The 13535-nt window shown below is 47.3% G+C and overlaps 1 protein-coding gene across 1 annotated transcript in view; it reads right to left on the reverse strand.

Annotated features, from left to right (window-relative positions):
* Positions 1 to 13535, reverse strand: part of LOC144372366 (mitotic spindle assembly checkpoint protein MAD1-like) — a 267846-nt gene that overhangs the window by 45556 nt on the left and 208755 nt on the right. Inside the window, exon 13 of the mRNA XM_078035764.1 lies at positions 779 to 867. Within this exon, the coding sequence (XP_077891890.1) occupies positions 779 to 867 (89 nt within the window). The remainder of the gene's footprint in view (positions 1 to 778; positions 868 to 13535) is intronic.

Raw genomic sequence — 13535 nt, forward strand, 5'->3', positions numbered from 1 at the left:
AGGCTCCCCAGGCACGGCCACTCAGCCACACTCACTCTGCATCCACAGTTGCTGTCTCCCATGAGAGATGCCAGAACTGGAAACTTGCCACTTCGACTAGAAACTGAATGGTAGGGCTGAAGTGTGCATCAGGGGACAGTCAGGAGGGGCTGCTCAGCACCCCACCCACACATCTGGATCTCCTTTAGGACCCTGACATGTCTTGGGGAGAAAGGAAATAAGATCTGGGAACAATCTCAGCCCGCGGTCTCTGCTTACAGAGAAGTGAGGGGTGCTGGATGGCGGAGGTGCAGGAAGCGCATCTAGGAAAACAGTAGCTCAGGGCGAGTGAGCGCGTCCTGAATAATAGACAAAGGTGCCCAGCTGACAACAGAAAGCACATCTGGTCGGGCTACTGCTTCTGTAAGCAGTTCTCCTCATCTGCACCTCCCAGTATTCCACTGCTCATAAATTCCTTGCTGCCTCTAGAGTTGCACAAGCCAAGAAGATGGGCCTGTTGCTTTACCTTGCTGGCAGCAAAGGCAGGTCCTACCAGATGCCCGACAAGAGTGTCTGCGAGCTCCTGAACATGGGGGAGGCTGCAAGGCCCAGCTGTCTGCCAGTGCTGGCCAAGAAAAGGATACTGGAAAAGGTCCAGCCCAGTGGAGATGAGTGTCCCTGCAGAGGAACCCAAGCGGATGGAATGTGATTGAGGAACAAAATGCCATCCAGGAGGCAGTGGAGGAAGGGGTTCTAGTAGACTCCCACTGCCAGCAGCCCCAGCCCCAGCACAGCGTACCTGAGTGTGTCCACCTCCTCTCTGCAGAACGGGAAGCTCGACTCAGCAGAGCCCGACTGGGACTTCAGCATCTTCAGCTCCATCTCCAGCTGCGAGAAAACACAGGGCCAAGGGTCAGCAGGTGCAGGGGGCTCTGCAGGCCTACAGACAGCACAGAGCCTAGAACCTTGCCTGGCCCCAGAGGTCCCAAAAGCACCATTCAAAGGTTCCCCAGACCCACTCCCCTCCTCCTGATAGGGAACATAGGACGGGGGGCTGTTTTCCTGGGAATCCCAGCAGCCTGAATCTGCAAGGCCACCAGCATGCTACCTCTTGCAAAAATCACCCTTTCCCTTCCTTAACACTTCTGTCTGCAGATTAGCCATGGAGTCACAGTCATTCTGGGAATAATGTGGAGAGACACCAAAATCTCTGGGGCAAAAAGGGACACAGTAACTGGAAAGAACATATTCTAAATTTGCCACTGCTTTGAATGAACAGTCACAGTATTTTCTTTCTTTTGCTACTTCAGATTCCTCTATAGAATACAGAAGCTGAAGGCCTCCTCCAGGAGGAAAGTGAACTGTAATAACACTTGGACACATCAGGGTGGGAGGGTTAGGGAGTGGTGGATATGAGGAGTCCCAGTAATTTCAGGTTTGAGAATGGGTACTGTCAATGGCCAGCCACTGGCCAGGGACCTCAGGAGCCAGAGGACATACACTCAGAGCTAACCTCCTCTCTCCACCCAGACATGGGCTAGCTAAGGAGGCCCCAGGATTCCAAGGAGCAGCCTAGAAGGAGCCCGAAACTGTGCCACAGCTGCAGCTCAGAGGCTGTCTGCTAACAAAGTCTGGCCACTCCTCAGTGCAGCTCTCAGGTGCCCTTACCCTTCTCATCCTTGCCAGATGTGGTCCCTTGACCTTGGACTTCTCAGCCTCCAGAAGCGTAGGTGGCAGAAATAACTGTTTATTATAAATTATTGTCCTTTGGTGTTCTGTGATAGCAGCTACCGATGGACCAAGACAATGTATTTCAACTTGCCAATGACATTCACTCCTAGCATGCTGACACTAACATGCACTAACATGTCTCCTCTGTGAGGTGTGCACTTGTGCAAGGCCTTGTGCAAACCACAGTTGTTACCAACACAGTTGCTCACTACCAAAGAGCCCTCCCCCTTCCTCTATACTCGGGCCGTCCATATACCTTGCAGGTGCCTATCCTGAGAATCTGGTAGAAGTTTCCCTGAAACTGGCTCCGCCTGATGCATCTTCCATTTCTCTTTGTTGGGAGAGGGCAGCAAGACAACCGGAGCTATTTCGTGCCAACTTTGCTCTTTAATAAGTGGCCTGTTTAGAATTTTCTTTTCTGGGTTCAGAATTGATGAGAAACTTTCTAGGAAAATATTATCTATTCCAGATGTTTGTGTTTATTTAAAAGGACTTGCAATATGGTTCATAATTCTTTCCACAGAAGTCATGTAGAAACCATATTCTTTTTAGGGTTATTTTTTACTTGTCACTTACCTTACTATAGAGGTTTGACATATGCAGAGAGGTCTAAGCCATGGGTGCAAGCTGGGAATATTCTGTGTAGGGTGTGGGGGCCCCACCTGGCCACATAGAGTCCTCAGCACCGGAAGCTTTCTAAGCCTTCCCCAGCCAGAAGCTTGAACATAATTAGTCCTGCTTCTTATTTTGGGTGGTGATGCTATTACATTTTACTCGAGTTGTGAATAATTCATCTATTTTATTGGCTTCATTTCAAGTAACAGGCACCTGGACTCTTATTATTTCTACTACTTCTTGCTCTGCTGTTAACCACTGCTTTGACCATTAGATTCCTAACTTTTGTCTTACTGGGGTTTTCTTTTACTGCATCTCTGACTTCTGCAGCTGGAGGTTAGTCCATGTATATTCATGATTTCTTGTCCCATGGTATAAATATTTAAACCATGAATTTAGATGTTTCCACTGGCTCTGATGAGGACTGCTTTTAATACAATTGTTTTCTAGATTTTACGCACTTTTGAATTGCATTTCTTCTTTGAACCAAGAATTAAGACAGAATGTTTTGTTCTGTTTGTCTTTGTTTTGTTTTTGAATTTCCAAGCAATAGGAGCCTTTTCTTTTTCTAGTTTTGTTTGTGACTTCAAATTTCGTCACATCACCATTAGAAGAGGTTTTATTTGAATTTACAAAGGTTTATAAAGTTTATAAAGCTTCTCTTTATTACCCAATGTGTGATTAATCTATGGACATTTTCTACGAACACTCTTTAAAGAATGTGTCCTCTAACTCTGGGGACTGGGGACTCACAATACAACTTGCTATGTCATAGACAAGAAGGTAAACTCACTTGCTGCTCACATCCTCAACCGTCTCTCCCTGCCCCTCTGCACATGTCAGTTTCCTGAACAGTGGCGCTGTTCTCTGGCACACTGATATCCATCCTGTATTCTACACTGCTTTATGGCTGGAATTTAGACTTGAACATGACCAAAACGACAACCCCTGCTTCTGTGTTTAGGACTAACAGATGGCCCCACAACCCACATGTTTCAGCCTCTTGGTTTTGCTTTGTAATTCATCAGGAAGTCTTTTCCTTTTAATAGAAGAGTTTAACCCACCTATATTTTGATATATGTGTGTCTATTTCTGTGTATGTTCTTGTACTTCCTGTCTTATAAAAACTGTATCCCTCCGTGGCATTCTAATCTTATTTACTGTTTTATGTGTTAAGTTTTGATACTCAGAACAGTTTGTATTTTTCTTACTGGTTGCTCTTATAGCAGAGGCTCTCTGGTACTGTGCCTATACCGCCCCGTGTTAGGCTGTGCTCATCACATGTCCTGTGCAGTGTCTGTCTGGCCCATCTCTTGTTCACCTCTGTGGTGTCTGTCACTGTTAATTTCATGACTGAGCCAGATGTGCCCAGGTGAAACCTCACATCCTAGTGTGTCTCTGAGGCCACGGGGTGGATCAGCATTGGAATCAGTGGACTCAGAAGACTGTCCTCCCTGACACTGACATGAGCATCAGCATCCAACCCCCCAAAGGCTGAACAGAACCAAGAAAAGGTGAGGCTCTCTTTTTCTGCCTCCCAGTTTAAGCTGGGACATCTCAGCCTCGTGGACCAGGCCTTCACCTGGATTGAGTTCCACCACTAGTTTTTCTAAGTCTCTAGTTTTTAGATGCCGACTACAGGACTTCCTAGCTTCCGTATCACATGAGCCAATCCCTCATAACCAATCAAACCACTAGTCTCTCCAGGCAGACAAATGAATCGACAGGTTTTGTTCCTCTGGAAACCACTAACACCCAGTTAAACACACTTCAACAACTCAATGCTCTCCTTAGGGTATGTCTTCAATTTCAGCTACTAATGATAAGAAACCCATTTCTCCCTTCCTCTCCTATCTCAATACTTTCTACTAAATATCCAAGCCCTTTGACACCAGAACGTGTAACAGGTACACTGCTACTATTCTCTTAACTCCGTGCAGCTCTTGTGGCGGGTTTCCCGGGGGTACTACCTTCCTGTGCACCTCCAGTCTGTCCTCTTTCCTGCCTTCCTGCCCCTCTCCTGTTCAAGGCCCTCAGGTCCATGGCCTTCTTCTCTGGCTTTGGGGGCACTCACACTCTACTGGATCATGAGCTTTTACTTCTTGGCAAAATGTGTGCATACAATCACATGTTCGAAGTCTACTTCTTTTTCTGTGACTTTTCCTGCTTCTCTCCTTCTGTCTCATAAATGGGCATCCAGATTTTCACTGCTCATCATGCAAGATGACTTTTATCACATCCAGTTTAGCATGAGGTCACACTGGAGAGGGGCTGGGGCCATTTTCTTTTCTTTAATCCAACCTGTTGATTGTGTTGTGAATTCAATCAAGAGCCACTACTTGTCTCCAGCAAGAAGGGGAAGCTGTGAACTCTCATCAGAGCGACCACTACTCTTCTCTGCTCAGGCACAGGGTGCAGGGGCCCCTCACACAGCTCCCTGCTATCTTGGGAGCCACACAGGGCCAAGGGACCCACTTCACCAAGGCCTGTTCTTGCCTCTCATGAGGTCCTGTCCAGCAAGGTGAGCGTCATTTAGCCTCTTAAGCTCTTTTCCTGCGCACCGTGCCCTGGCGGCTCCCTGTGCCCATACCTACATGCTGCTACATGTTCCTCTACTCGGGGCCACCTGTCTCTGCTTAGGGTGTGGACTTAGCTCTGTTCTTATTTTGTTGTTTTGGTTTTCATTCTTCTTACTTTTGAATGATTTCCGGAAATGGAGTGATTTATGTTCAACACCAACATGGAGCCCTTTAATTTTAATCTGTAACTTAGACTCATAACTAACACACGCTCAGCTCTGTTCTTCTCACTGGGCCAATTCTCTTCCCCCTGAGCCTATACCAGAAAACCTCCCCAGCCCTGTCAGACAATCCATCTCCTCACACACCCACAGGCCCGCCCTGCCCACGCCGCCATGCTGGCTCACAACTCTATCACCCTCCTCCAGTCCCGCGGTGCGAGACAGTGGCCATCAAGATACACCCAGGGCTCAGGTTTGCAGCTGCAGCCCACTCCTCCGTCCAGCCTCAGGGTGAACTGGGACACCAGCTCCTCCCAGGAGCCTGATGCCCAGACACACTGTCTAGCTCCCGTTGTCGCTTCTGCCAGACAGAGTACACATGCAGGGAGTTGAGCCAGCACTGGAAGAGAGGACCTAGACTCAACACACTAGCCACCCCATTTAAGAAACAATCTAAACCTACCAGTTTTTAAAAGGGAGGCAATGTGTGGAAAGATATTGAGATGAGACCTGAGGAGGGTTCCCAGTGACCCAGCAAACAGCTCTCAGCGTTAACTACCTGCCATCGGCCATGGGGCTTTGCTGGCTGTGCAGCCAGGGCCACGCTAAGGAAGCCCTGAGATGCCCCGTATCCTCCTCCTTGTCCTTTTATCACTAAGGTTCAGCAACAATCTGGGGGCTCCACAGGGCAGGCCCAGAAGAGGCTATAACCAAGCCAGCTGGATTCTCACACCTGGGCAGGTGGGTGCAGGGTAAACACAAGGTCCTTGGGGTCGCTCTCACAGATTGCACCCCACTCGCCACCTGTGGATGAGACCACCTGTCTTCGAGGTTTCAATGCCAAGTGGGAAACCCTAGACTACAGGCCCTGGGTCAGGGCACAGGCTCGAGCAGGGGATAGACAACAGATGAACCTGCCCTGCCCCATATGGCGACCCAGGCCTTCTTCCCCCATCCAACACACGCTCTTACACTCACTGTCTAGAGCTCTCACACTCATACAGTCAAACTCATAGACGCTGAGTGTGGCCACGGCCTGTCTTTCTTCCGCTCTGGGCCCCAGTACATTGCACATGAGGCTTCTCAGGTCCCAGGGGACCTGCCCTCACTCTGAAGGCCAGCCTACACCAAGAGAGCATCCATTACCAGCTTTCTTTCAGACACACCAAGCTAATCCACGCTGCTATTACTTGGCCAAAACGAAGGACAGAAAAAATTGAAAATGCATTAATATTGCAGGCTGCAACTACCTATTTCATACTTCACTGAGAAAAACTTGTGTTTAGAGTCGGTTTAAAAGAACAGTGAACACAAGGACTAATTGGATTGTGCCTTCTGAGAGACTCTGCCAAATGCCTTAGAATCAAACAGCCCCACACTGAAGCTCTCCTCCCTGCCAAAGACCCCAAAGAAGCGATATTCTTAGGTTTTTAACAGGCTGGGCCTGAGCACAGGCCACCAGGTGAGCATGGACACAGTAGGCAGGGCACAGGGGCAGGGGCTCACTGCCTGCCATGGCCAAAGAGCAATTTGTGCACATTACCCTGAATGTCTCCTGTTCCACTGAAATTTAATCTCCTAAAGAGAGGGCTTGTGCTGCCCAACTGCAATCTCTGAGGCTAATATACAAATTGATATTCCTTTCTCTGACAGGCTCTTCTAGATTAAGAGGCATGATTCCCAACAGTGCCTGGTCCAAATGAATCACGGGCCCGTGGAAAAGAGCTGGCAATTGCAGCCCTGGGGAAGTGACCAATGTGGTAGCAGCAAGTCCCTCAGTAAGTTGGGCTCAAGCACCTTGGGGACTACACCAGGGGCTACGTCGTGCTGAAAGCTCTGACTCAGGAGCAGGAGTTGACCCAGGTTGGCTGGCAGGGGAGAGGGAGGCTGACCAGCCTTTGAAACCAGGCACCCATGTGCTCCACCACTAGGGCTCCTCACCCACCACTATGTCCCTGCCAGCAGCCACACAGGATACAGGTCTTCAGGACCCGCTGAAGGAACATGCCCTTCCCCAGGGAGAGCTCAGTGAGCCTAGACAGGCTGTTCTGAAAATGACAGAAAAAGTGAAGTCACGGAGAAATGGAGACCTGGCCCACCATTCACCCAGATGCAAATTACAGAGAACTTTCTGGGCTTCTGCTTTGTCTATTCCCTAAAACGGGCCCAAGAGCCTTATCACAGGGCTGCTTATGGAAGAAGTCAGACAGCAAGTTGAAGAGGCCAGCAAACGAACCTATCTGCCAAACACCCTGGAGGACAGGGGCTGGCAGAAGACCACTTATTCCTGTTTCTCCCCTCTCTTCACTTTGCACCAAGTTCATATGTTGTTTGCCAAAACATAAGTAAACACGAAACACACACATTCCCAGCATGGGCAGAACCTAACAGCACACACACTACCACGAAGGCTGCAGCATGGATACACTCGGGTGGCCCATGGAGTTGCACATGGCGTGCCTCCTATGCTGCTTCCCAGCAGCAGAATACCATGAGGAAACTCCTCGAGCTGTGTCTGGGGGATGATGGGCTCCTGGAGCCAGTTCACCACCTTGCCTCTCTGCCTCCAGCATGGACAGATGTAACTGGGGGTGGGTAGCCTCATAATCATGGCCTATTCTGTGGATTCTGACCACGCTGCAGGGAGGGGCCATTAGCAGGGTCCCTTGTCTCCCCTGGGCACCTGTTTCATAAGCCGGGATGAAGCAAAGGTATCCCTCTGCTATGGCCCCCCCTAGCCACCAAGTCATTTAGCCTGCTCATTAATCTCCACCAAAAACTGGTAATAAAGCAATGGTGGAGCTGCAGAATGGTGGCCCAGGTAAGCAGGAGCACAGGTGGAAAGCATGGGTTGTGGCCCTGCAGAGACCGCCACATCAGAGCACAGCAAGCCAGGACATGATGACCTGTCATCTTGTGGTGCCCCAGCCCAGGCACAGTGCAGACACCTGCACCACATAGCACCACAGCCCAGAAAGCCTGTGCATTCATGGTTTGCCGACCTTGACCTTCCTCTTCCCCATGAGTGGCAGGGAAAACAGAAGTGGGTCAGACCCGAATGGGATTGCAGGGCTAACCAGTAGCATTGATACTTTTCCAAACACTGAATAACATTAATTTGGACTAATTACGTTGACCCAAGTGCTATATAAACCCCTTGACTAGCACATGCAAGCAGCAACTACTTTAGGGTCCCCTCTCACTCTTTGGAAGTTCTGTTTCTATTCAGACTTGAATAAATCCTACTCTTATCTGCACTCATCCTCATCAGTGGATTTCATTCTTCAAATATGTAAGACAAGAACTCATAAAGAAATTGGTGGTGAGCTGCTGAGGTCTGCTGTAACACTGGAGGGCAGAGCCCACCATTTAAGAACTGCAACCCATTTCTCAGCTACAGAGGCCCTCAGGTTATGCAGACCCCACCCACCCTAGCAGAAGCGAAGAATCTAGTTTCATCCCAAACTCTGGTTTCAACTGATAGCTTCTGTTTGGGCAAGAATGGGCCTGGGTGTGTGCAGGGCAACAGCGACAAGTGCTGCCTCTTGAGCTCCTCTTGGGTCTACCAAGAGCCAGGTCTTGGGGGACCCAGACCCCGCCACATTATGCTATGTCTTGTCAGGCTAGGGGCCCTATTCAGGAAGCCTCAGTAGAGGTGGCAGGACTCTGGCTCTAGTTTCAGACACAAGAGCCCAGGCTTACAGTTGACATCAAACCCAAAACTGAAGGTGTTGCCACTTGTATGTATCACCTAGACCAGGGTCAGACAGCTTCTGCAGGAAAGGGCCTATGGATTCCACCTTGCAGACTACATGGTCTCTGCTCATGCAGTGCACAAGCTGCTAGTGAACCAGTACAGCTAAGTTCCAAGAAAATTTTACTTACAGAAATTGCATCAGACTGGGTTTGGCCTGTGGGCCAAAGTCTGCTCACTCCTGACCCAGACCAAACCATTACCATATGGATGAGAAAAATGTCAATCAGGACAATGGCCAAAAAGCTGAAGAGCACAGTTTGTGGAAATAGCTGGAATGACAGCACTCAGCACTTACCCAGCCTGCTCCACACGGCAGCCTTCCTAACAACCCTAAACCTGCATGCGCTGACACAGGGGCTCACAGGACAGCGCTTCACTCAGACAAGAAAGGGTCTCCACTGGCACTTCCAAGCAGTCCACCCGTAATGCACTGGACATACCTGAGGAAGGAAGACCTGTCTTGCACTAAGCACAACTTTTGAACGTCCTGCCAACATTCACACTGGTGCCAAAGCTATTTATAATTATCTGAGAATAGCCCGAGAAACATCGCCTTTGGTAAAAATCACAAAATATGTTCTTGTGCACTGTTAGTATCAGCACATTCTTCAGAGCAGCAGCTGTAGTCGTGCTGAGGAAGTACCAGTTCTTTTTGTTCAGAACTCAGCCACGAGCTACTCATCACTGCAGAAACCTGTGTGGATGGCAGGAGGTGCAAGTGTCGGCAGCTCCCGCAGAACCCACTCAGCCAGCAGTCCTGAGAGCGGCTGCAGTGCAGCGGCCCCACAGGCGCAGGGGACGTTGCCATGAATCCTGGTGACCTTGTGCCCAAGTCCATACACTGACACACACAGTACATATAGATCACTCTCCTCTTTACTCACACTTAGGACCAGTACAGATGTTGCTACCCCTAATACTGCAGGTGCAGGAGGCAAGGAAGGGGACATTACAACTTACTCATTCTCAAGGGGGATGCTGGGGCCAACAGGATCGAGGGATATCCTGCCAGGCCAAGTCACACACAAGAACAAGTCATAGAGAAGATGGAGATCCACATGTCAGAGTATTCCAGTCCAACTAGACTACTCCATGGAAAAAGAAACTCAGCGCTTGCCTGGTACTAGGTTTGATCCTCAGCACCACATAAAAATAAATAAATTAAATAAAGGCATGCTATCCAACTACAAATTTTTATTTATTTATTTTAAATAAAGGGCTGGGCTGGGCAACTGGGCAGAAAAGGCATTTGACAAAATCCAATGCATTTTGAAGATAAAAGTACTCAATGAGTAGAAATAGAAAGGAACTTCCATAACATGTTAAAGGACAAAGATGAGCACACATGGCTAACAGCATATTTAATGATGAAAAACTGACTGACAGTTTTCTCTTGAGATCAGGATCAAGAAAAGGATGTTCATTTTTACCATGGTTATGCAGCACTGTTCTGAAATCCAGTTAGGGTCACTGGCAAAAAAAAAAAAAAAAGGCATTCAAACTGTAAAAACTACTTATAGATAACATTGATCTCACATGTTAAAAAAAAAAAACAAAAAAACCTCTAAAATTAAATCTATTAGAACTAATAAATGAATTTAGCAAAACTGTAAAATACAAGATTAACATAAAAAAATCCAGAGGCATTTCTATGGACTAGCAATGAACAAATCAAAAGGGAAATTAAGAAAACAATTTCATTTTTAATATTACCAAAGAGAATAAAATACAAGTAAGTTTAAGTAAGAGGGTGAAAGACTTGTAATGCTATGAACTATAAAACATTGCTGAAAGGAATTAAAAGAAAACCTCAATATAAGTAAAGACTTTCTGTGCTCATGCTCACAGGTTAGAACACTATTACTGTTAAGACAGTAAGATTCCCCAAAGTTACATACAGATTCAATGCAACCCCAGTCAAAATCCCAAATGAAAACTTTTTTTTTTCCAGAAATTGGGGGGGGGGGACACTTATCCTAAAATTCATGTGGAACTGCAAGAGACCCTCAGTAGCCAAGACAATCTTAAAGGAAAGAACATAAAGTTGACAGATTTTCCCCAACTTAGTACAAAGCTACAGTGATTAAAACAATCCGGCAATAGAATAAGGAAAGATAAACAGAACAGAACTGAGTCCCAAAATAAACCTAAATACCTATGATCGATCACTTGATTTTGTTTTGTTTTGGTTTTTTGGTACCAGAATGTTTTAGTCAGCTTTTTCACTGCTGTTGACTAAAGGATCTGACCAGAACAACTATAGAGGAGGAAAGGTTTATTTGGGGGCTCACAGTTTCAGAGGTCTTAGTCCACAGAAGGCCAGCTCCATTCCTCATGGCTGGAGGTGAGGCTAAACATCATGGCGGGAGAGGGTGGTACAGGGAAGGAACTCCCATCACGGTGATCAAGAAGCAGAGAAAGACTCCACTCTCCAGATATGAAATATATACCCTGTAGCCATATCCCAACTCCCACCTCCTCCAGCCACACCTACCACTTCAATTAATCCCTATAGGTGAATCAAATCACTGATGAGGTTAAGACTCCTACCATCCAACCATTTCTCCTCTGAACCTTCTTGCATTGTCTCACATGTGAGTTTTGGGGGGACACCTCAGACCTAAACCATAACACAGAAATTGAACCAAGGGGTACTTAACTACTGAACCATATCCCCAGCCTTTTTTATATTTTGAGACAAGGTCTGACTAAGTTGCTAAGGCCCTCACTAAGTTGCTGAGGCTGGCCTTGAACTTGCGATCTTCATGCCTCAGCCTCCTGAGTCGCTGGGATTACAGGCATATACCACTGTGCCTGACTCAGTTGCTTTTTAACAAGGATGCCAAGACCACTGAACAGGGAAAGAAGAGTCTCTTCACAAATGGTTTTGAGGCTACTGAACATCCACATACAAAGAATCAAGTTAGACCCCCTACCTCACACCATATTAAAAAATTAACTCAAAATGGATTAAAACCTATATGTAAAAGGTAAAATTACAAAACTCTTTAGAAGGAAACATAGGAGTAAATCCTCCTAACTTTGGATCAGGCAATGACTTATTAAGATATGGCACTGAAAAAAAAAGATAAAATAAGACTTCATCAAAACTAAAACTTTCTGTATAACTGAAGCATTTTATCAAGAGAATAAAAAGACACACTACAGATAGGGAGCAGGTATTTGAAAATCATAACCCTGACAAAGATTTAGTATTCAGAATGCACAAAGAACTCCTGCAACTCATCAACAAAAAGATGGCCCAGTTTAAAAATGGGCAATGGAGCCGGGCATGGAGGCACACGCTGACCCCCAGGGAGGTGCAAATCAAAGCCATAAGATACCACTTCACACCCACTAGGATGGCTCCAATCTGAAAACAAACAAACAAACAAAAAAACAAACCATAAAATGAGTGTTAGTTCTCTCACTCCTGATATGGTACTTTCTGTCTTCCCACTTTCTTTCCTGATTGCTTTGGCTAAGGGTTTATCAATTTGGTTGATCTTACAGACCAGATTTTGAATCTGATTTACACAATCCAAAGGTACATGCAAATAAGATGAAAACAACTGAATTTCAGGTAGGACAACTGCAGTTTTTCTAGGAGAGGAGTAGAGAGTGGGGCCAAGGCCAGGACAGTCCAGATACCCAAAGCAGGAAACAGCTAACACTTTAAGGTGGAGCTTTCCAAGCAGATGGCATAAAACCCAGACTGCAGCAGAACCAGGCATGGACTCCTGTGAGAGCTGCCCACACCAGCACAGAGCCCAGGAGCCTCCCTAGGTCATGATAGCCCAGTGCCCTAAACCTGCCTGGTGCTCCTGTCCATAGGTCCCTCCTCTCTGCGCAGGCCTAGCCTGCCAGCTGTGCCCTTAGCCCCAAAGCTTCATGGAACTTTAATGCTAATAGTGCTCATGGCTGCCTCCCCCACATGGCAAAATCTTTAAATAGAGACTGTGTATTCCAGTTTAATTTGAGAGGATGCATGGTTTGATCCCAGAGGCCTTACCTAATTCCACAAAGTAATAACCAGTGGAAAAGCTGGGCAACTTGCTCCCCCACACTCAACAGCAATTCTAATTAACGTGACCACTGCTGGGCACCAGAGGCAGCATTGCTCTTCCATGTGCACACACCCATGCAGTGTCACATGAACTTGCGATCTTCGTGACTCAGCCTCCTGAGTCGCTGGGATTATAGGCATGCACCACTGTGCCTGACTCAGTTGCTTTTTAACAAGGATTCCAAGACCATTGAATAGGGAACTCGACGACATATGTGAGTCTTCATCTGTGATAAATACCACTGGAGTGTTGGCGACACCGAGTGCTGGGTCTTAGAAGGCCCTGAGGCCACAAAGGGCTCCCTAGGGCACAATCTGGAAAGAAATGGCTCATGTCTCCAAGAGGTGATTTTGAGATCAGGATGGGAACCTTGCCCAGAGGCCACCATCCTGCTCTACGTCCAGCCCATCACCAGGAGGGTCTCTGGAGAGGCTTCTGCTTCTTGGTAAGGTGAGGGAGGGATCTTAAATTAAGCCCTCGCTACCATTTCCATTCCAGCTTGGAGGGAGACATGGGCTACAAGAGGCTGTATAGCCAGTGACAGCTCACACAGACACCACCAGCTAAGCACAGCCAGTCCCTGAGCTGGGAAATAACTGCTTGTCAGAAAAAGAAGCCCCGCTAGAACCCAATAGTTTCCACCCGG

The sequence above is a fragment of the Ictidomys tridecemlineatus genome, assembly GCF_052094955.1.
Source record: "Ictidomys tridecemlineatus isolate mIctTri1 chromosome 12 unlocalized genomic scaffold, mIctTri1.hap1 SUPER_12_unloc_7, whole genome shotgun sequence".
In the NCBI taxonomy this organism is placed as follows: domain Eukaryota; kingdom Metazoa; phylum Chordata; class Mammalia; order Rodentia; family Sciuridae; genus Ictidomys; species Ictidomys tridecemlineatus.